Below are 22,210 nucleotides of genomic sequence, written 5' to 3'. Positions count from 1 at the left end.
CTGTCTTTGTCACACCTTCAGTGGTCCTCACTATAGTATTAACACTAAAGGAATACGGCAAGCTTAGTGTAGATTGCGGTATAGTGTTACTGTGAGCTTGTTTGTGAAATCTGTAATCTCTTTAAGTGCAATGAAGCTGAACTCAAGAGATTAGGTGAACTTAGATAAACGTACGTAAAGATTTCACTACATTTACAGGGTCAATTGATGAATAAGGAGTGTGTTAACTGTTAGTTTGGATAACTGGTTAAGTATCAGACTTCATAAAGAAAATCTGCAAAAATCACTGGTATTATTTTTTGCCAGTAGTGAAATAATTAAATTACATGGTACTGTATTCTCTTGTTCGTCCACATCGGTTGACTTTATCTTTTAAATATATAAAAAACAGTTTAATGACCGCAAATTAAATGTAAGTGGAGTCAGTTTGTAATTTGTAATACTGGACTTGTGAGTAGATGGAAAATATATTTTGACTTTCATTATTTTTGCCTTTTTTTTGTGGGCACAGAAAATACACACTGCACTTTTAAGCCTGTATTACCTAAAAGGCAGACTTTTGAGCTCACATTTAAAGTGTCATCTTTCTAAACCTTGGATTTACTCCCAAATATCTTCAATATTTGAACAGCCTCTATGAACCTCAGACATGATTGCAGCCTGGATTGCTGTTTGCTGTAGGCCAAATAGACATCAGTTCAATGATGGAAATGTATGTATATATATATATATATATATATATATATATATATATATATATATATATATATATATATATATATATTGACTTCTAAAGTCAGTTTTTGTAACATCAATTCAATTATTATTTTTGCCTGCATCAAAATTATCCTAATTTAGTGCTTCTTTGAATATTTACTTATGATATACAGGTCCTTCTCAAAAAATTAGCATATTGTGATAAAGTTCATTATTTTCCATAATGTAATGATAAAAATTAAACTTTCATATATTTTAGATTCATTGCACACCAACTGAAATATTTCAGGTCTTTTATTGTTTTAATACTGATGATTTTGGCATACAGCTCATGAAAACCCAAAATTCCTGTCTCAAAAAATTTGCATATTTCATCCGACCAATAAAAGAAGTGTTTTTAATAAAACACAATTTTTAATAATAATAAAAAAAGTCAACCTTCAAATAATTATGTTCAGTAATGCACTCAATAGTCAATACTTGGTCGGGAATCCTTTTGCAGAAATGACTGATTCAATGCGGCGTGGCATGGAGGCAATCAGCCTGTGGCACTGCTGAGGTGTTATGGAGGCCCAGGATGCTTCGATAGCGGCTTTACGCTCATCCAGAGTGTAGGGTCTTGCGTCTCTCAACTTTCTCTTCACAATATCCCACAGATTCTCTATGGGGTTCAGGTCAGGAGAGTTGGCAGGCCAATTGAGCACAGTAATACCATGGTCAGTAAACCATTTACCAGTGGTTTTGGCACTGTGAGCAGGTGCCAGGTCGTGCTGAAAAATGAAATCTTCATCTCCATAAAGCTTTTCAGCAGATGGAAGCATGAAGTGCTCCAAAATCTCCTGATAGCTAGCTGCATTGACCCTGCCCCTGATAAAACACAGTGGACCAACACCAGCAGCTGACATGGCACCCCAGACCATCACTGACTGTGGGTACTTCACACTGGACTTTAGGCATTTTGGCATTTCCTTTTCCCCAGTCTTCCTCCAGACTCTGGCACCTTGATTTCCGAATGACATGCAAAACTGAGCAACAGTCCAGTGCTGCTTCTCTGTAGCCCAGGTCAGGCGCTTCTGCCGCTGTTTCTGGTTCAAAAGTGGCTTGACCTGGGGAATGCGGCACCTGTAGCCCATTTCCTGCACACGCCTGTGCACGGTGGCTCTGGATGTTTCTACTCCAGACTCAGTCCACTGCTTCCGCAGGTCCCCCAAGGTCTGGAATCGGTCCTTCTCCACAATCTTCCTCAGGGTCCGGTCACCTCTTCTCGTTGTGCAGCGTTTTTTGCCACACTTTTTCCTTCCCACAGACTTCCCACTGAGGTGCCTTGATACAGCACTCTGGGAACAGCCTATTTGTTCAGAAATTTCTTTCTGTCTTACCCTCTTGCTTGAGGGTGTCAATGATGGCCTTCTGGACAGCAGTCAGGTTGGCAGTCTTACCCATGATTGCGGTTTTGAGTAATGAAACAGGCTGGGAGTTTTTAAAAGCCTCAGGAATCTTTTGCAGGTGTTTAGAGTTAATTAGTTGATTCATATGATTAGGTTAATAGCTCGTTTAGAGACCCTTTTCATGATATGCTAATTTTTTGAGACAGGAATTTTGGGTTTTCATGAGCTGTATGCCAAAATCATCAGTATTAAAACAATAAAAGACCTGAAATATTTCAGTTGGTGTGCAATGAATCTAAAATATATGAAAGTTTAATTTTTATCATTACATTATGGAAAATAATGAACTTTATCACAATATGCTAATTTTTTGAGAAGGACCTGTAGTATATTAAGATAAAGTTTCCAAACCCTTCCCTACATTATACAAATGACAATTGCTTCCTCTTTCTCCTCAGGATGGAACCCAGTCAGAAGGGCAGAGCAAGACCAAGCAGGAGAGCGCCTGGCTCTTTAGACTTTGGTATACTTTTGACCACAAGTATCCTTTCAGCATGCCATTCACAACAACACACACTCACACACTTTTGTGCTCCTGTCATTAAGAACTCAAGCACGGCTGAGCATTACTTCTTGCTTTCCCCGTTCTATTCTCTGCTCTTCCGTGAGCCTAGCCAGTGAGCTCCATGCAAATGACTAGCAAAAAAACATGTGCTCCATAGACCACAAACAAAAGAGACACTTATCGATGAAACTCGCTAAAGCGGATCTGGATGAATATAAATGCAGATTCCAAGATTTCACAGGATAGCTGTTTTGTTCAGAGATGGAGTTCCTCCGAGGCCTCAACTGAGCCTCTAAAGCCCCAAACCGACAGGCCTCAACTTCCTTTGCGCAACTCCTGCTCCAAAAAAAGCTCCAGGCTGAGCTCTGCACCTCAATATGAGCCGCTGGAAATGTCATTACGTACTTTTTTTCTTTCTTTTTTCTATGGAAAGTCAAATGAAATTACTGCATTTTCACTGCACTGTCCATTTTCACAAAGTCTTTAAGTCCTGAATGAAGCAATCGATGATTCTTGAGCTCTCATTAGGGCCTGTCCACTGCAATTATTTCGTGCTGAGTGGTTTACTGTAGCTGTACCTTTTCAGTAAGATGGTCGTGGGTGGTGAAAGAAGCAAAATGGCTAAAGAAAAGGGTTTTATTTACATCACAGTTGCTAGAAATAATGCTTAAAGGTGAAAGCAGCACACATTTTCTCACTTACTTCTCAATCCGCTTCCTGCACAGCTGTGGCTAGCAGCTCCACATGTGGTGACTCACAGCTCCTCAGAGCTTATGTCAGATGTTTATTAGGAGTCTTAGCTTGCGATTTTCTGTGCTCCCACAGCCAAGCATTTGACCTTACGTGTGTGTTGTTATTGTCACAACGACCTACCTAACAACATTCGGTTCCTTTTTCACAGGCCCTCGGGAGTGAAGTAAAGTGTGTTTGTGTGCTTTCCAAAAGGCCAGTGTTATTGAATTGGCCAGCAGCCTATTTTATTTCTCTTTAAAAACCAGACCATGCTATTGGACATCCTACAGAGATATTTTTCAGTCTTTACCTGGCAACCCCTCTCTAGCCCTGTAGGGAATATCCAGCCTCCCCTTCAAAGATTTTATACACTTCCAAATCCATCACAGTGTTCTTGGTTTCAAGCCATCGACACTTTACCACCGCCTTCTCTATTTTTATCCTCGTCTGTCAAAAAATAAGAAACTCAGTATTGCTGCCAAATGCGTACTAGCTGTCCTGCTTATCTGTGTGTTCTAGAATCTGAGTGAACTATTTAAGGGGATGATGATCTGTTTACTCCATTATTATGATGCTTAGACTCAATCATATCTGTTCTGAGATGAGTCCTTGCTGTTGCCATGCTTGATATAAAAGCTTCTGTTATAAGCAATGCTATTTTTAAATTGGTTGGTTGTTTTGAAATCTTTGACTTTGATGAATGTCAGAAGTAACAGTCTTGCAGTCATTATTGATTTATTCCGTGTATGAATGAACTATTAAGACGAGTAAATTATTTACTCATAATGTTCAAACCCAGTGTGCAAACTTTTTTTTTCTTTTTTCTTTTAAGGATCACAAAAAGATTGTCCAAGCTACGAGTTTGTGTACAATAAAAGTTAATAAAACTGGGGCTCGGCAACCCATGGCACGTGTGCCAACATTGGCATGCGGAGGGATAATCACTGGCACAGGACAATAGCTAAAGAGATATATGTCCCTCTAACTTGCATACGGATGCACATTTTGAGGTTATCATTCCTCAGTCACACAACCTGTTTTAATCTTAACCGTTCTATTTCATCAGAAACGATCTTAAAACAGGGCTTTAAGTGTAAAATACCGAACTTGTCCTTTAAGTTAGGCGCTATAAATACTATTATAGTGTGTAGTGTGAGAATAAAACCTTACAAGTTAGACATAATTTTTTTTCTTTAAGACCGTTCATAACTTTTTAAAATCAGAGTCCATGTAGCCTCACGTGACAGTACAGGATCGTGAAATCTGCTTGCCATTTACACCCTCAGCTGATATTTCCCCCTTAACCCGAGTACAGTTACCTGAAGCCTATCCTGACTCATAGCGGCCCCCCTCTGACCACCACCCTGCCGGCCTGCTGCGGTCCACTGGCTCGATGTCTGACCAGCCCCCAGGCCTATGAGGTAAAACCACATACGCACACACAGTTATTAAAGCAGTCAATCTGCTAGGTGTAGTTATAAATACAATTATTAATATATATATATATATATACACACACATATATATATATATATTAGGGGTGGAACGGTACATGTATTCGTATTGAACCGAAACGGTACGGGCGTCACGGTTCGGTGCACGGATTTGCACGGAGAATACACGGTACAAATAAAAAAAAAAACCTCTTAAATAGCGATAAATTTCGCTCTATTCGCTTTTGGTGTGACTGTGAACGCAGCAATGAACAGGCTGCGATCAAGATTGCAATGCTGGAGTGTGTGTGTGTGTGCGCGAGAGAGAGAGAGAGAGAGCGAGAGGCGCGATTAACAGTGTGTGTGTGTGTGTGTGTCTGTGTGCGCGCGCGTGCGAGAGAGAGAGGCGCGGGCGCGAATCGCGCGATCGAACTGTGTGCGTGTGTGTGTGAGAGAGGCACGGGCGATCGAACAGTGGAAACGTAAAAACATACTCCGTCATTTTTTTCATACAGGACATCATTAAAACTGCAAATTGTTCACTTTGTGTACACTCGCAATAAAACACAACATTGTGCTTTTGTCACACTCTAAACTCTTATCAAACTGTAACCTACAACTGTTGACAAAAGTTTTTAGTGGTAGTATTATTTTATACGGAAATCAATTATTTATAATTCAGATGAGAATAAAGTTAGGGTTAATTAAAATGAAGGAAACAAATATATTGATCTGAAATAGCAAATTAATTTTAAATTCATTCAGGTACAATTACCAAACATATCTCAAGGTCTTTTCGTCTTTTTAATAATTTAATTAATAAACTAATTATATAAAACTACTGTCAGTGCACTACAAATAAACTGGTTATATGCCTTTATTAATAAAACTTATTTTAAAAATACAAGGCTTAAGACATTTATATAAAAAGCCTTCTATATTTTTGTTTTGCTATTCACTCCATTGTACCGAAATCGTACCGAACCGTGACGTCTGAACCGAGGTATGAACCGAACCGTGACTTCTGTGTACCGTTCCACCCCTAATATATATATGTGTGTATATGTGTGTGTATATACAGTAGTCAACGTTTGAAGTGGATCAAAACCTTTATATTATAAATATATATTTATCCTTTTTTTCAAATTTAATAGATTTTTTTCTGTGTATAAAATATAATAAAAATAATCATTTATTTTTGAAAGTTTAAAAAAAATGGTTTTGAAAAGTCTAATGCTCAAGGCAGCATTTATTTGATCAAATATACAACAGAAATAGTATAATATTCTAAAATATTACAATTTAAACTAATGTTTTACATATACATATATTTTTTAATTAAATTTATTCCTGTGATGGCAAAACTGAATGTTCAGCAGCCATTACCATCACATGATCCTTCAAAAATCATTCTAATATGCTGACACACTCAACTTTGCCATCACAGGAATAAATGTCATTTTAAAATGTAAAAAGTTGTAATATTTCACAATATTTCTGTAATGGAATTGGATTTAAACAACAACAACAAAAAAACCTTAATTTACTCTTAAATCAAAATATGTGAAAACAAAACATGCATTATCCCTTGACTAGGTAGATCCGAACTGATACATTTTGGAATTAACCCAATGCCAATATTCTCAAAACGGCCCATTATCTGCCAGTATATTGGTCATCACCTCACACTGCACTTTGCCATGTTTTTTGAGAAGTAGCTTTTTCAGAAAGAGTTCCTCAGCAGCACGCTTTGGTTTCCATAGCTTGCTTTCCAATGTTGTTGCTCTGTGAAACCCTGTTTGAAAAGAAAAGAGAGAAAGACAGACAGACGCACAAAAGCTTTTAGACTGGACACAGACCCTAAGGAAGACGCATTCAGTGTGTGCCCGGTCACAAAAGAGCCTTTCATGATGCCATTCTGATGATGGTGAGCCCGAGAGGCTTTCCAGTATCCCAAGCATGGAGAACACAGTTATTCACAGTGGTCACAGCCCCATTCACTCCTGCAAATTCCCCTAATCATCACAATGCTCATACTGTAGCTTGGGCTGCTTAGCTGAGCTCACAAACGTCTTATATTCTTACTTTGTGCTGTTGGTTCACAATGAGCTAAATGTCCTGCAGAACTGCTTGATCGCCCACCTCTCTCCCTCGTAACACAATTATGCGCCTCATAGCTGCAGCGCATGGTACGCTGTGAATACCAGCAATGAGTTATCTGTTTTCAGACCTATAATGATGATGGTTCTCCTCAGTGCATGAGTCATACGGTTTAATTCAAGTACATCCTGTTGAACTGAGTCAGGCCATCTAAATACCACAGTGTGTCTGTCTATACATTTCTATTCCTCTTTTCTTGTTTCGATTGTTCTCTCTAGGCTCTCCTAAAACACTGTATATTTTAAATTATATTTTCTTGCTTTGCTGTTCATCCTCATTTCACACCGACTTTCCCTCTCTGTTCTGCTGTCTTGTTTGAAAACAAAGGTTTTAGTTCCTCTAGTTAAATCTGTTTTGTATTTTGCATCAAAAGTGAAGAACAGGCTTGAAATGACTTCTTTGTTTAAAGATCTTTTGTGTTGAACTTGTTTTTTGTTTTTATATTACTGAAGGGCAATCAGGCAGAATAGTTATCTTAATGATAATCGGTCATTTATGGAGGTTAAGTATGGGATAATGAAGAGTCATTGCCGGAAAATATGCAACCTCTATTTTGAATCCAATAGTGAATTATTATTATTATTATTATTTTTTATTTTTTTACCGTTTTGATTTTTGCTTATGGAATGGTAGTGGCAAAGCAAAAATAAGTTGGCCATATTGTGTCTATGTACATTATTAGCTGTGGGTAGGTTTGTTTTGCTTTAATGGCTGATTTAACTGAGTTAAGGACTTTCCTCAACTCTGCTGATGCACTGAGCTCAGGTCTAGTTTTTTTTTTTTTTTTTTTTGAGAACTTAATTAGTTCACCTCAGAATGCAAATTTCCTGATAATTTACTCACCCCCAATGCCTTCCAAGATGTTCATGTCTTTCTTTCTTCAGTGGAAAAGAAATGAAGTTTTTTGAGGAAAACATTTCAGGATTTTTCTCCACACAATGTTGAAGTCCAAATCAATGCAGTTTCAAAGGGCTGAGGAATAGGGTCTTATCTAGCGAAACGATGGGTCATTTTCTGAAAAAAATAAACATTTATATACTTAACCACAATTGTTCGTCATGTGCTGGTCTGCGATGCGCCAGGGATTACGTCATCACGTTGAAAATGTCACGCGTCACGTCATCTAAGTTATTTGTCTGTGTACTCCGGTTCAAAAAAGCAGGGAAGGGCGAAAAATTCCATCTCATTTTCTCCCGTTTTCTCCTCCAACTTTAAAATCGTCTGACATCTTTGTTTAATTTATTATTATTTAAAACAAAGCAAAAATTGTGAAGTTTCCAACGTGATGACGTAATGCCTGGCACGTCGCCGACCAGCACAAGACGAACAATTGTGGTTAAAAAGTATATAATTATTATTATTTTTATTTTTTTAAATGACCGATCGTTTCGCTAGATAAGACCCTATTCCTCAGCTGGGAACATGCAGAGCCATTTGAAGCACTTCATAGCCCTTTAAAACTGCATTGATTTGGACTTCAACATGTTGGTTGCGCTTGAAGTCCATTGTGTGGAGAAAAATCCTGAAAGGTTTTCCTCAAACTAAATTTCTTTTCCACTGAAGAAAGAAAGACATGAACATCTTGGATGGCATTTGGGTGAGTAAATTAAAAGGAAATTTTCATTTTGAGGTGAACTAATCCTTTAAACAGGTGATCTTCATTGACTAAATCACACCACCCCAAACCATTAACATGGAACAGGCATTATTTAGATCCTTCTCAAAGGATTTAAACAGCGGCTATATGTAAAGCTAACTGTTGCATAACAGAGTTTAGTTTGTGTGATCTGTTGGCACATAGTGTAATCCCCTGGTATGATTGTGCTTCAGTGACAACCCCCTTCAGTAGAACCCAGTGACTGTATGAAGTACCATTAAACCCAGTGATCTGTGCATGGCAAGACTTTAAACTGTGGGAGATGGTTTTCTTGCAAAATGTTTGTTACATATGCATAATGTGAACGATGTTGTGTAAATTTGGTGATTTGCTATCTTTGCTTATGCTGCCTTCAAGTCCATCTGGGAAGCTCCTACGTCTGAGTTGTTTATTGTTGCGATGGCACGTGTTCAAATGAAAAAACAAAATATGAACGCCTTGTATGTGATTGGTTACAAGGTAGTTTGTGACGTAAGAAACACCAGCGATTTCAACTGTGTTTTTGAGACTGTCTTTAGATCACTGCAATTTTAAGGAGTAAATACTCAGCAATGGTGTTGACTTATGCTTTGGCACATGGTTTGTCTTAAACCATATTAAAAAAAAACACATAGACATATAAACATTAAAAACGTGATTTTCACCACTTTTATGCATTGTCTTATAAATAATGAATACATTTTCTTTAAGCCAGATTTTTTTTTAAACCTACACTGTTTTTAACCTAGATATTTTTCTAAATGGCAAGCATTTTTTAAATCAAGACATTTTTATCTTCATCAAGAATTTTTTTTAATCTCACACATATTTTTTTTTTTTCAATTTCAGGACATTTTCTTTCCAATGTTTATCCCGGAAATGCGGTTGCGTTGCTTAGCTCTTGCCGTCAAGACATTAACCGTGTCAGAATCAAGCATTCAGTAGTGCTGTAGCGAATATTGGTTGGTCATTTGGTATACATACTATAAATTTATGGTATTTCCAACTGAACTTGAAGGCTGCATTAAACACAGGTAAGTATGTGATTTTTCTCTTAAGGACATCTAAGTGTATTTCTCTTTTTATCCTGTCGTCTTGTGACTCCACAGTGTCCCTCATGAACCTTTGTGTTGTGCTTGAATAGTGTGTGTGTGTGTGTGTGTGTGTGTGTGTGTGTGTGTGTGGACTTCAAGCATCCCGTCCTCCTCCCTTCATGTCCGACTTGTCACTGTGCTCCTCAGAACCACGAGCCGCTGCGAGACAGTGACTCAGACCTCATCCTGAACGAAGGAGACCTGACGCTGACCTACGGTGACACGGCCATCACGGCCAACGGAGCTTCGTCATCCTCTGGCCCCGAAGGATCGGCCGGGAGCTGGGGCGTGAACGGCAAACGCAGCGACAGCACATCGGAAGACGCTCTGGAGAGAGAACTGGACACACGTGAACATGAGCTCTTGAGCCGTGGCACACGTTTAGTTTTCCCCATCGAGGACCACGCTTGACCCCGCCCCCAAACATTAAACCACGCCTCCCTGTGCTTCATACCTTAACTTTTCTTGCACATAACTCCATCTGACCATTCATGACCCCTCCAAATATCTCATGCAGCGGGTCTGAAAAATCAAGGAAACAGAAAGATGGAGAGCAGGAGGGTTTGTGCTCGGTATTATTTACCAGAATGGAGGCGGCGTAATTGAAGATATGACAGACTTCGATTCAGTGTCTCATCATGAAAATGTGACTTGTAGGAGGAAAAAATTTTATAAAACTGCTGTTAAGAATGCATTTCAAATGGCTTTGGATACTAAATGTTCTTATTGCTGTTTTATATGATAATGGACTGATTTCGAACAGTCTCTGCTGCCCTTAACATTCACTTTCATACGATCACTGCCTGCCACATATTAACATTTTAAGTCATTAATTCTTTGTTTTCTGTTAGCAATGCTGCCACAAACTGGAAATAAGATTGACATATGTGACTGAGCCAATTTTTCTTGAAGGGAAGTCAGTTTCTACGTATAAACAGCCAGTATTACATTAGACGATAATCTTTTGCATTTAAATGCTCACCTCTGCCATCAGGAAAATGAGTGAGTTTGTAAATACTCCAGGCCATACATGGCAGTAGTGTTTGTGAAAGCTTTCGAACATAATCGCAACATTGTTTGACATGAGTGCATGTTTATCTCATGACTGCATACGGGAACCTTGTAATATTCAACTTTAGTCAGTTGAATTTTACATTTCCTTCAATATCTTGGTTGTATGAATGCCAGGTTGATGTGCTGGTCGTTGTTAATATGAATGTTGTTCTGCACAGACTTGGACAGAGTTTTTTTTAAAACCGCTGGATGCAACCAGAGTGTATGAGCCATGCACTTTAGCTGCAGCTGAGCTGCAGTCCTTGCATGTATTGCTATATTATATTCGATTATTAACCACTTGCACACACAGCCAGAATTTATGTGATGAGGGATGATGTAATGAAGGAGACTTTCTTATCAGTATCAAAGTTCACGTGTGTGGGGTTCATTTTGCGGCTCGCGTTAGAATGTACTTGTAGGTGGATCTTTCCATTATGTATGAGTTGCTGCTGAATGGCAGTCGGCGGAATCGGGAATGCTCGGCATGAGATTGATCCAGCTGTATGTCTGTTCACACAGTAAACGGATGACCCCTTGCCATCAACCGCCAACGTGCATTTCTTCAGTCCTCCGTGTCTAGACATGAATTCTTGTTGATGAATGCAAGTCTAAAGTCTAAGCGTTTAGTTAATAACTAACTTTCAGATGTTTGAAATGTTATCATCCATTCCAATTTATATTCAACGTCATTATAAACTAACCGTGCACTCTTTTCATGAAGTAACCTTTACAGCTGCCTCAATTGTCAGCACTTGAGGCTGTCCGTCGTTTGCTTTCAACAGGGTTGTGTGAGGTAACGCATCACCAGGCAACAGAATCTAATTCAACACCTGACCAGAACCTAAATGTGAATTAAGGAGATTTGCACTATTTCCGTGGAGTTTCGGCTGGAAAATGAGCCTCATGGGCTTTGTGGCAATCGCAGTTTGAGGTGGAGAACCTTAAACCGGCTGTAGCAAAAGACTGAATTCACATGTAATCCTGCAACACGTGGGTTATGAAATAACTCCTCTTCTGAATGAATCTCCCAACATGTCTGGTAGCTTTTTCCCGCACCGTATTATTGGTGAACTTGTATGTACCTTCAGGCTATGTAACTCCCTCCTGTAGCATTCATCTTTTACTTGCTGTTCTGCATGTCAATATATGCCATATAAACAAACAACAACAAAATACATAAGCTGCCATTTTTATGTCTGTGATGTATGAAGCACCAAATTGCTTTTCCCCCCCATATACATTCCTAGTATTATTATTATTGTTATACATAAAGATGCTCTCAGCCTGTCCAATAATGCAACAAAACTGTGTTATACATTGTAGTTTAACAATTGTACATGTATGAAAATAGCCAAAAATATTCAAGTGGGCTTCAGTAGCAATACCTAAATAAGGTATTTGATTTGTTTTATGTCATTAAATAATAATAAAACAAGAAAACTAGTGTTTACTACAAAAATGTATGTACAAGTTTTATTAATAAATAAGAGATCTGTACATTTATTCATGATGGTTCACATAGCTTTAGAGTAAATGTTGTTTAAAAGGTGACAAAACAACGTTAACAAAATGATAATACCGTCAATGTTTTTGACCAGTAAAAGTATTTCTATGAGAGCACAATAATACCTGTATCCTCAAAGCATGATTGTGTGTTTTAGTTTTCGATTAGACGTTCCGCCCATTTAACTATTCAAATTGCAATCCTATCTTCTTTATACATAGTCTAACAGCCCGGTGCAGACTTCATACAAAAAGAACAAACTGGTGATGTCCCGGGGAAACTGGGAAATTTCACACCAGGGGGAATTGCTTGTTGCTTGGAAGTTGTTGTAGAGAAGTCAGAATTTCCTTGTGCTCATTGAATTATACTTTGTGCTTCACAGTTTTCTTTGGGTGGTACCACAGATATTGGAGTGTCAATGATGCATAATCCCTTTTCATACGTGGTAGATGAATGCAAGAATGCCTAGGAATGTTTTCATAATGAAATCCACCCAATGAACTGAGAACACTCAACGGGATATCTGTCTCCAGGCCTAGTGCATGTGCAATGACCCAAGCGCCTGTCTCGTGTGGCTGATTATGGGCTGCTGGGGATTGGGCAGGGATTATTGCGGATGAAATCTGGCTGTCAGGACACAACCGGGACTGAGCCTTGATAGCCGTTTCATTTTGAACGGGTTTCCCCACTGTTATTGTTAGTCTTTTTCCTACATGACTCTTGTCAGTATCATTTGAGATCGGTGGGTTTGTAAGTGTCTCTTATCAAACTCTTCTGTCGCCTACTCTGTGCCCCATGCCGGCACTGCGAAGGAGATCTCGGGTTGTTTCTCCTCAGCTCCTACTGGTGTAGCTTCATATCTGGCTTTTCCCCTTCTGTTCTCCTGTTCCTACAGCACATCAGGCTCCTACAGCAGAGAGAAACATAGTAACTTCAGCTGTGTTATTGTGGACAGGGGATATTGGGACATTTACTAGTAAAAACACTGATTCTGTGTGGAATGTCAACAAAGTTTAAGTCGTAAAAGTACTGAGCGTGATTTCTGACATCGCTGGAATTTGTCACAGATTCAGTGTGGCAGTTTAAATTCAAAACAGTGTGTTCCTATAGGCCTATTCTCACTGGAAATGGAAATTAGAAATTACTAATAGAATAAGATGTTATTAATAGACATTTTTGTTGTTGTTTCTTTTGGTGTTTTTATTAACCTCCCTCCAAGACATACAGATCATTATCAGGCTTCCCACTCTTTTTTAGCGATCATTTTCCAGGACATTTTCAATTTCACTAAATAAAAGACAAGGATCAAGCCCTAAAGTAATACCTCTCTCCATAACCATACAGTAAGCCTTTAAAATATGTGCAGTTTATGGCCATGACTTAAAAGTCCCCGTGAACCGGAAGTTGCAAACGACTTTTCTCCAGTGTTGTGACGTATTTCCGAGAGAAACGGAATACTAAATGAGGCAAAATAGTGGGCGTGGCTTTTTTTCCAACTAGCACCTGATTGGATCTAGAAAAGTAGGTGTTTTCATTCAGCCTGTCTACTGTCAGTTGGAGGGGTGTGGTTACAGATGTTAAGCAGACACCCAAACCGTTCAACCTACGTCATCAGGGAAGGTCCTCCAATGCAGAGGGGAGGGGAAATTTCAGATTTTGATTAAAGATTACGAAGCCAAAACATTTTTTTGTGTGGATTGATTTGCATGGATGAATTGTTCACCACAAAACGATCAGTTTAGGCAAACAAAGTAAGTATGGTCAATTTTGAATTCATGGGGACTTTAACTATAAAATCTATAACTATAAAAACTAAAAAGTTTTTAATATGAGCTCTTAATTATACAGTATGACAACTGGTTCTCGGTTTCAATTTCAATAGCAAAAAATAAATAAATAAATAAATACAAATATTTTGTTTAAATATTTCAAAATAAAAATATTAAATAAAGTCAGTGAATTATTATTTGCTAATAATAATTTTAAGTAAATAATAAATTAAAACATTAGCATGTAGCCTCCAAATACTTTTTTAATTTTTAAGTAAACATTGCTTAATCAAATCAAAAAATGAAATGAAAAGAAATGCATTACATGTAATAGAACAAATGGCAGGACTATTAGTCTGCATTTACACTTAATGCAGATTCATTTTGACACATCAGACTTTATTGTCCCATCTGTTCACAATCAACACAATTTTATATTCAGTCATATTTAAGTATGGTTGTAACTCCCAAAATTTTGCAGTGTACTTTGCAGCATGAAAAATAAAACTCTCAAATTGCGAAATGGTTATAAACAGATAGCAAACAAAGAGGACTTCCTTTATAATCACTGAATCTGTTCAGCGCCAGCTCACTGAGTTCTGCACTCTTGTGAAAACTCCCATTATATAATCAATGATGCTGACTACACTGTACAATGAATCTCGTTTACATATTAAAAAATTCACGAATGTGCAGAATTCTGGTGCACTGAACAAAACTCTGGTGATTTGAGCGGATTGCCGGATTCTGACTTAAACACCTCTGATCAAAATTATTAGTAAGCAAGTTGCTGAATTCGTAAACAAGGTTAGATAGCTGCTTACCAGTTGACATTCACTGCAAACATTTGAGCAGTAAATAGCATTAGCTTAAGGTTGCAGGGGCCAACACAAGACTGAACATCATTATTCAAAACGCTTCTCTCGTGCGTCGAAATTCAGCATCCCTGAACATAACACTCTCTGCAACTAAACTAATTGTTTCATGAAGTGATAAATAAACTAAAGGGAAACACTAGAAAATTGTTTAAATACATTTTTCATTTGATCTAATTGTCCATGTTTTCCAGGAATGGAAAGTAGTCGTTTTCCAGGTTTCCCAGAATTCCCAGAACCCTGAATTATTATAAGTAGTAATATATTTTATTACATTAAAATTTGTGTTCCGAAGACAAACGAAAGTCTTACGTTGAACGTTTGGAACGACATGAGGGTGAGTAGTTAATGACAGAATTTACATTTTTGGGGCGAACTAACCCTTTAATTATAAAATTAACCTGTTAACTGGCACCCCCTTTTTTTTGCATAGACATAAAAATCACTATCCAAACTTAAATGGTTGTAATTCAGGAATGCTTTGGAATATAGACCTATGGCTGGTCTTGTTTTAAAGAAGACATTTTCCAGATTATTGTAGAAGTCTAGAAATGATAAAAAATGAAACAGAAAAAAAGTTATATAAGTTTGAGTTTATGAAATGGTGTAATGTAAAAATATAATTATTAATATTTTATATAAAATATATATATTACAAAATATATTTTACTCTAAAACTGCAAGAAAATTAAAGACAAGAATCTGAACAAGTTGTATTCCAAATTTTAGGTTGATATCTAAAAAAATGAGCTTTCAGTAAAATTTTATTTGGGCGCAGTACCCAACTTTTTCACTAGACTCCATTACTGCCCATATAAGGGCGCCTCCATTTTCATATATGTTTTGAGTGATCTGAACCATGTATTTCCATAATTTTCATACAATTTATGAAGTAGACATCCTATTCAGAAGTAGTATGGGTGGTTTGGCAGTATTTGATTTGAATTCAACCTCTAATAAATGCATAAAAAGACTACGTTATAGCGTTATAGCTCGCAGCCAATCAGAAATCGAGAATCCATACATTTTTCTTTATATTTAAAACATTTTCAGACCTTTTTTTCTCATAAAATGGAATTGGTGTTATCTTTTGAACTCATGGCATGAAAACAAACTGAGGTTTCTACCAATCTTTCATGATTTTTCGTGTTTATTGTTATTTCAAAATAAAGGCCTAATTACTCCAAATGAATATGAAATATTCTTGTTGCAAATTGATAAATTACTGCTCCTCTGTAATTTATTTTAGATAACAGCCACCAAATATGAAAACTAGAGATTTTAAGCTTTCAAATGATATATAGTTTGGCAATATTACTTTAGGTTTTCACTAAGATATTATTGTTTTAAACATGCAATGGCAAATGGGCCCGCCGGCGGTTAATATATTTAATATATATAATATATTTTTTGTATTGTTTCTTTTATATAGGCCTAGATGAAATGCATGGGCATGCCCAAACAGTAAAGTTAAACCAAAAGCAATCAAAGACATTTTAAAATAAAATAATTTTTGAAAATAATCCTGTGATGAACTCTGATACCAAGAGACATAGGTCAGTCCTGGTCAGTGATGTATGTCTGGTGCCAACATGTCTAAGTCACAGATTGAGCTGGTGACAGACTCAGCTCAGGGAGCACTGGGGCTAACCAGCACAAAGCAGTCCCTATATTTCAGCCCGTTCCAACCACGTGTGGTCAGTCTGTTAGGTCACACCAGCTGCCATCACATGCCTCTGATAGCGATAACAAAGCAGCCTGTATCATGATCCATCGCTCTGTTATTCAGCACCGTTTATATGCCTTGCCATGAAATTAGACTCAAGCATGATGGCTAATTGATTTGTCACGTACCGCTATCAGATATTTTTACCGGTCACAGTGCTGAGAAGATATTTATGGTAAATTTGTTGTGCTGACTCCACTTACAACATTTTTTCCCCATTTTATTGACTAGAGTACAAATGAAACGGGTCATTTCGCTGATCCAGGCCTGTTTCGAACTTATAAAAGTATTATACCCCAGGACATTGCAGAGTTCAAGAGGATATAATTAACTGTATGACTCCACTGGCTCCATGTGCTGTCGGTTCCAGACTGGATCAATGACCTCGGCTAAACTCGGCTCTTCTTTTGTCTCTTTTTAATGTTCATGATCATTAATGCTTAATATAGTGTACTGGTTCTACACTCTTGCCCATGGCCCAGCAATTATTCATTGAAATGATACCCTTTAGAGCTGCACAATTCTAGTTAAATTGAGGATCACGATTTTTTGTTTAAAATAGAGATCACGAATATCACGATTCTGAATAGACAACTAAAACTATAACATTTAATTGACTAGAGTTTCTGACAAAATGTTAATTGCTGCTGTCATTTCAAAACTATTTAATTAATTTGAACGTACATCTTCCATGGAAGTCTCAGGATAAAAAAATGTTCGTCCAATCACTGCATTCGGTCCGAATGCAATGATATGATGTCCTATCTGCCTGTTAACATATGTATTTCCATACCTCTGCACACCCTGCTCGCACAGACATCACACCATCAGCGCGTCCCGTACGGCTAAGCAGAGTTGTAGACAGGGAGTCACAAAGCGGCGCAAACAAACAGCAGCCGCCTTTTACAGTTCCTCCTGAACCAAAACAACAAGCTTCTGTTGCGTTCACGCCATGTTGCAACCGTAATTACGAGATGGCAACCCGTGACGTTCTACTCAGAGCTGTTCACGTCCTTAGACTCGGATTTATGCGTTTCTATGTCAACACAATCAATGGCAAAATGAATTTGCAGCAGTCAAGTGCTACAAGTAAGAGCTTTGCAAGTACCTTATGTTTATTATTATTGTTATGTTATTGGAGACATGAGGTAATTTAACGGCATCTATCAGGACGCTTTGCAGACTCTGCTCTGGCTGTGCGCATTCATGTGTTTTGGAGGAGGTGTAGCTTTGGAGACGCTCTGAAGGGAGGGTGGGATCTAGCTTTGCTATTGCTAGCCTATCCGAAATTGCCTACCCTACCTTTGTTACTTTCAAAAGGTGATTTACTCTATTTTGATTGCTACCATAGACATCTGTGTTTATATCCAAACTATAAACTACTATCCCAGTATTTCTGTAATTTAAATTATTGGAACACAGAAATAATGATACTGTGTGGTTGAAAAGTTATTTTTTCGAAGCTGTTTCAAACCTATTATACATAACAACTGCTCTCTCTGAATCAGCGGCAACACAAATTTGAATGTTCGCTGTGATCATATGCTACTTGTTAAAGTTTTAACACACATGGCCAAATCGTTGTCGTTTAGGAATAAGACTGTGTGGGTGTTTGAATCGAGAGTAGAGACCGTGATCATTTAATGATTAGCCTTATCGCACAGCTCTAATTTTAGCTAACTAATGCTAACATTTTGTTAGCATTAGTTTGTGAAATAGGCTATATAAAATAACAATGAACAATACTTTTACGGTATTTATTTTGGTTAACATGCATTTTCAACATTAATATAAGTTAATATATTATAAACAAACATTAACAATAAACAATAGTCAAATTAAAATCTATAACTTTATAAAACATCACGTTTCGTCTCCTCAACGGTTCGCTAAGCATAATAAAATTCATATCCTAAAGTCCTCTAAAGGACAGAACTCATTGTATAGGCTAGATCATAACTGACACCAGAAAGTGTGCCTCAACCCTGGTTTAAGGCTACTGGTCACTCAGCATATGTGCATGGCATTCAGATATACTGCATAACAGCACACTGCCAATAAAATCAATGTACATATTTACAACTACACTGTCTGTTACAGAGTTGCATAATCAATTCTGGGACACACTTGTCATGTAACAGATGGAAGCATTAATGTATAGTTGTGCTAGATTCATGTAAACCAACCCATTTAACAAATTTAAACCCTGTGCTAATCTAAAACTGTAGAAAACATGCCCTTTCTTATCATGGATGCCACATTTTGGACCTGATATAGAGTAGTAGAATAGCATGCAGTGAGCTTATTTCACATATTACATGAAAATATAAGTCAATTACAATAGTAATAAAATTAGATAAAGGGCATTTCCCTTACAAAAATATACTATGAAAGTGCATAGATTTAATACTGTATACCATGATTTTATCATGGATAGGTAAAAAAAAAAGAGGTATTACTATAATACTGTGCCCAAAATCATTAGTACTTTAAAAAAAAATGAATAATCAGATTTACAAAATAATTTGTGTAAATTGAGCATTAACGCTCTACTTATGTAATACCACTGTGTTTACCATGGTACAGTGATGGTATCAGATGTAATAGCATGGTATATATATAATGTATATACAGTATATGATAGAATTTATATGGCATTCCAAGGATACCATGGTAAATGTTAAAAGTCTCTAATGCTCACCAAGGCTGTATTTATTTGATAAAAAATACAATATAAATCATTTTAATGTATATGAAAATGTACTGTATCCCTGTGATGGCAAAGCTGAATTTTTTTGCATCATTACTTCAGTCTTCAGTGTCATATGATCCTTCAGAAATCATTATAATATGCTGATTTAGTGCTCAAGAAACATCCTATTATTATTATCAATGTTGAAAACGAGATAACAATTTTTTAGGATGCTTTGATGAATAAAAACTATAGTAATGAAAAAACAGCATTTATTTGAAATTGACATTTTTAGTAACATTATAAATGTTTACTGTCACTTTTAATAATAATAAAAAAAAATGTACTGACCCCCAAATTTTGAGCGGTAGTGTTATCTTGGTATTGAAATGGTAACACTTTACAATAAGGTTCATCAGTTAACTACATTAGTTAGCATGAACTAATAATGAACTTCACTTACCGTATACAGCATTTATTAATCTTTGTTAATGTTAATTGCAACATTTACTAATACTTTATTAAAATCTTGTTAACTGTGAACTAACATGAACACGTTTTATTTTTTATTAACTAACATTAACAAATACAGTAACAAATATATTGCTTAAGGTTATTTCATGTTAGTTAATACATTGACCAATGTTAACTAATGATCCGTATTGTGAAGTGTTACCATTGAAATTCATGAAGCATGTGCTTGCATGGATAAAATGGTACTACCATGGCACATGTCCAAAAAAAACAAACATGTTTATGGTGTCTTTGCCAAAAAACACTTTTTTCCCCTTTTCACTCTGTATCTGTAACAACAATACTGCAAAATGCACACTAATGCAAAGTGTGACCTGATATCACTTACATTTGTGTTGAGGTTTCTTCATAGTGCCCAAATAATGCTGTCAGCTCACCAAGCTCTGGGGCCAAACCAATGGTTGACATCATGATGCATTGTTGACATTTAGACATGTACATACCATACACTCATGTTTGGGTGGTTTTAGGTCTTGTCCATGTTCCTCTTCTGATAACCCAGGTGTCTCATGACCTCACTGCAGTAGGCTTCGACCTGGTTCACCTGCTCCACATTCAGCCTTTCCCTCCAGGCGTAAATTGCCTCTTTGGCATCTCTGGATGATATGAGGAAGGGTTTATCTGAAGAATAGCCCTGTCCGTGGGTCATGTTCACCACGAACTTCTCCATGGCTGGAGAAAGGGTGAGGTTGGCGAAACGATAGAGCCTCTGGAGCTCGTCCACAGGTCTGAGCACCAGGTCTTCGTATTTCAGCTGTATGTAGTTTCTCCTCACCCACTGCGGAGCGTTCATAACGAGCAACATGTCGTTGAGCCAGTTGTCGCATATTAACTCCATTGCGCTGGAGACATAGTTCTCGGCTCGGTGGACCCTGTTGCTAGGCACCAGAAGGCGCTTGTATTTGTCGCTCTGCTTCTTGCTCCTCAGCACCTGTATGCTCTCCTTCACCAGAGCCAGTTTGGACTTCATCCGAGAATTGTGCACAGCCCTGGGGTCGCGAAACAACTGGACTATCTGGAGGTTGATGGCGGGATCTCGCATGAGAGGAACCAAAACCGCGAGATCTAAAACCCGCACGTCTTTGATGACCATCACGGGGTACTTTTTGCACTCTTTCTCCAGCTCTTTGAGATCTCTGGGCTGGCATTTGCTACACACGTCTCCTTGAACTAACCCAATTTCGTGTTTTTTATACGCTTTGCAGAGAGGCTCGGAGCAAATGACCTTGTTCGTTTTCCAGCCGAAAATAAACGAGGTGCTCACGTTGGACGAGCCTGCGTAGAGTTTTAACACTGAGAAATCGCATCTAAACAGAGAGTTCATCATGTCTCTCACTGCTCCTTGTAAGCTGCCCGCATCTCCTGGATAAAGTGCCTGCCACATGTTCCACATGGGCTCGTATAAATAAAACACATCAGGGTGCTGATTAAATAATTCCCCTAAAAACGAGGAACCTGTCCTCCAGGTTGCGTGGAGGTATATGTGTGTTCTGGACTGACTCCTGTTGCCATAGTCCTCCACCTCCGTTGAGTTGCCCGCCCTGGTGCTACTCCACAGGGCGATGGTGCTCTCCAGATCGGGACACTTTTGTTGCTGATATCCATCTTTAATGTGAGACGATTTGCTCCGGTAATCTAACACGTAGGGAATTAAAATCAGCGCCACGGAGTATCCTAGAATCAAGATGATGTATTTTTTCTGAAGCCTTCTCTTCATGGCCCCAGCGGAGTGAGTGACGCCCGGATCTCGACGGACTGCTCGTCTCCTACCTGTATGAATACTCTTGGATTGCAGCAGTAACAGTAAAGTTTAGAGGGTGGGATCTTTTTTTCTCACCCGTAATGTGTCAAGTCCCGCCCCCTGCGCCAGGATTGGCTAGTAGGAGTTGCGCATAAGAAGATTGTTATTGGATAGTTAAGAGGTCACTCACAAAGCGAGTGGAAAAATGACACCAGCTTCGACTACCTACCAAAATACGAGCACATTTTATTCGTATTTAATAGAAATTGACCAATACGTAAAGTAATTCAATAAACGAACATCACTATACTATATAAATGTGCCATATTTTCACATGATTGAGAACAATCGTAGATTATGTAAAAGGTAACATACAGAACCATTGTTTTGGCTAGCGGTCGGAAAGGTAAGTTAACTGTTACAGTTTAGATGCAGTGAACTCGCTATCTGATGATACAATTCGAGACCTTTTTTGTTCAAACTATTTGTAGTAAATGCACAATCTGTGACGCATCAATTATGAACAAACTGTCCTTTACTTAAAGTTAGTCCTTTACAAAATAATAAAATACTTTATGATGGAAAGGT

General features: G+C 37.8%; 2 protein-coding genes across 5 annotated transcripts in view; one reads left to right on the top strand and one right to left on the bottom strand.

The window, feature by feature from the left end:
• Nucleotides 1-11,325, top strand: part of slc9a7 (solute carrier family 9 member 7) — a 53,306-nt gene extending 41,981 nt beyond the window's left edge. For 3 of the 4 annotated variants that reach the window (XM_056253977.1, XM_056253975.1, XM_056253976.1), the window contains 3 exons: nucleotides 2,564-2,646; nucleotides 4,718-4,823; nucleotides 9,873-11,325. In XM_056253977.1, the coding sequence (XP_056109952.1) occupies nucleotides 2,564-2,646; nucleotides 4,718-4,823; nucleotides 9,873-10,136 (453 nt within the window). In that variant the 3' untranslated portion in view covers nucleotides 10,137-11,325. Of the gene's footprint in view, nucleotides 1-2,563; nucleotides 2,647-4,717; nucleotides 4,824-9,740; nucleotides 9,794-9,872 lie in introns of those variants that run through there. The other variant, XM_056253978.1, reaches the window with a different exon arrangement.
• A 1,337-nt stretch (nucleotides 11,326-12,662) lies between these two features.
• On the bottom strand, nucleotides 12,663-21,681 carry chst7 (carbohydrate (N-acetylglucosamine 6-O) sulfotransferase 7). Its single transcript, XM_056253972.1, has 2 exons — nucleotides 20,325-21,681; nucleotides 12,663-13,192 (listed from the first exon to the last, which is right to left on the bottom strand). The coding sequence occupies exon 1, from the start codon at nucleotides 21,596-21,598 to the stop codon at nucleotides 20,348-20,350; it is 1,251 nt and encodes a 416-aa protein (XP_056109947.1). The 5' UTR covers nucleotides 21,599-21,681; the 3' UTR covers nucleotides 12,663-13,192; nucleotides 20,325-20,347.
• Nucleotides 21,682-22,210: the final 529 nt, after the last annotated feature.

The sequence above is a fragment of the Rhinichthys klamathensis genome, unplaced genomic scaffold (genome assembly GCF_029890125.1).
Source record: "Rhinichthys klamathensis goyatoka isolate OS25496 unplaced genomic scaffold, OSU_Roscu_1.1 h1tg000109l_1, whole genome shotgun sequence".
Lineage (NCBI taxonomy): Eukaryota > Metazoa > Chordata > Actinopteri > Cypriniformes > Leuciscidae > Rhinichthys > Rhinichthys klamathensis.
This window is presented reverse-complemented; position numbering and strand designations above follow the sequence as displayed.

What these genes read in the sequence shown, in the direction of transcription:
- chst7 (XM_056253972.1), bottom strand. Translation starts at nt 21,598, where the DNA reads ATGAAGAGAAGGCTTCAGAAAAAATACATCATCTTGATTCTAGGATAC.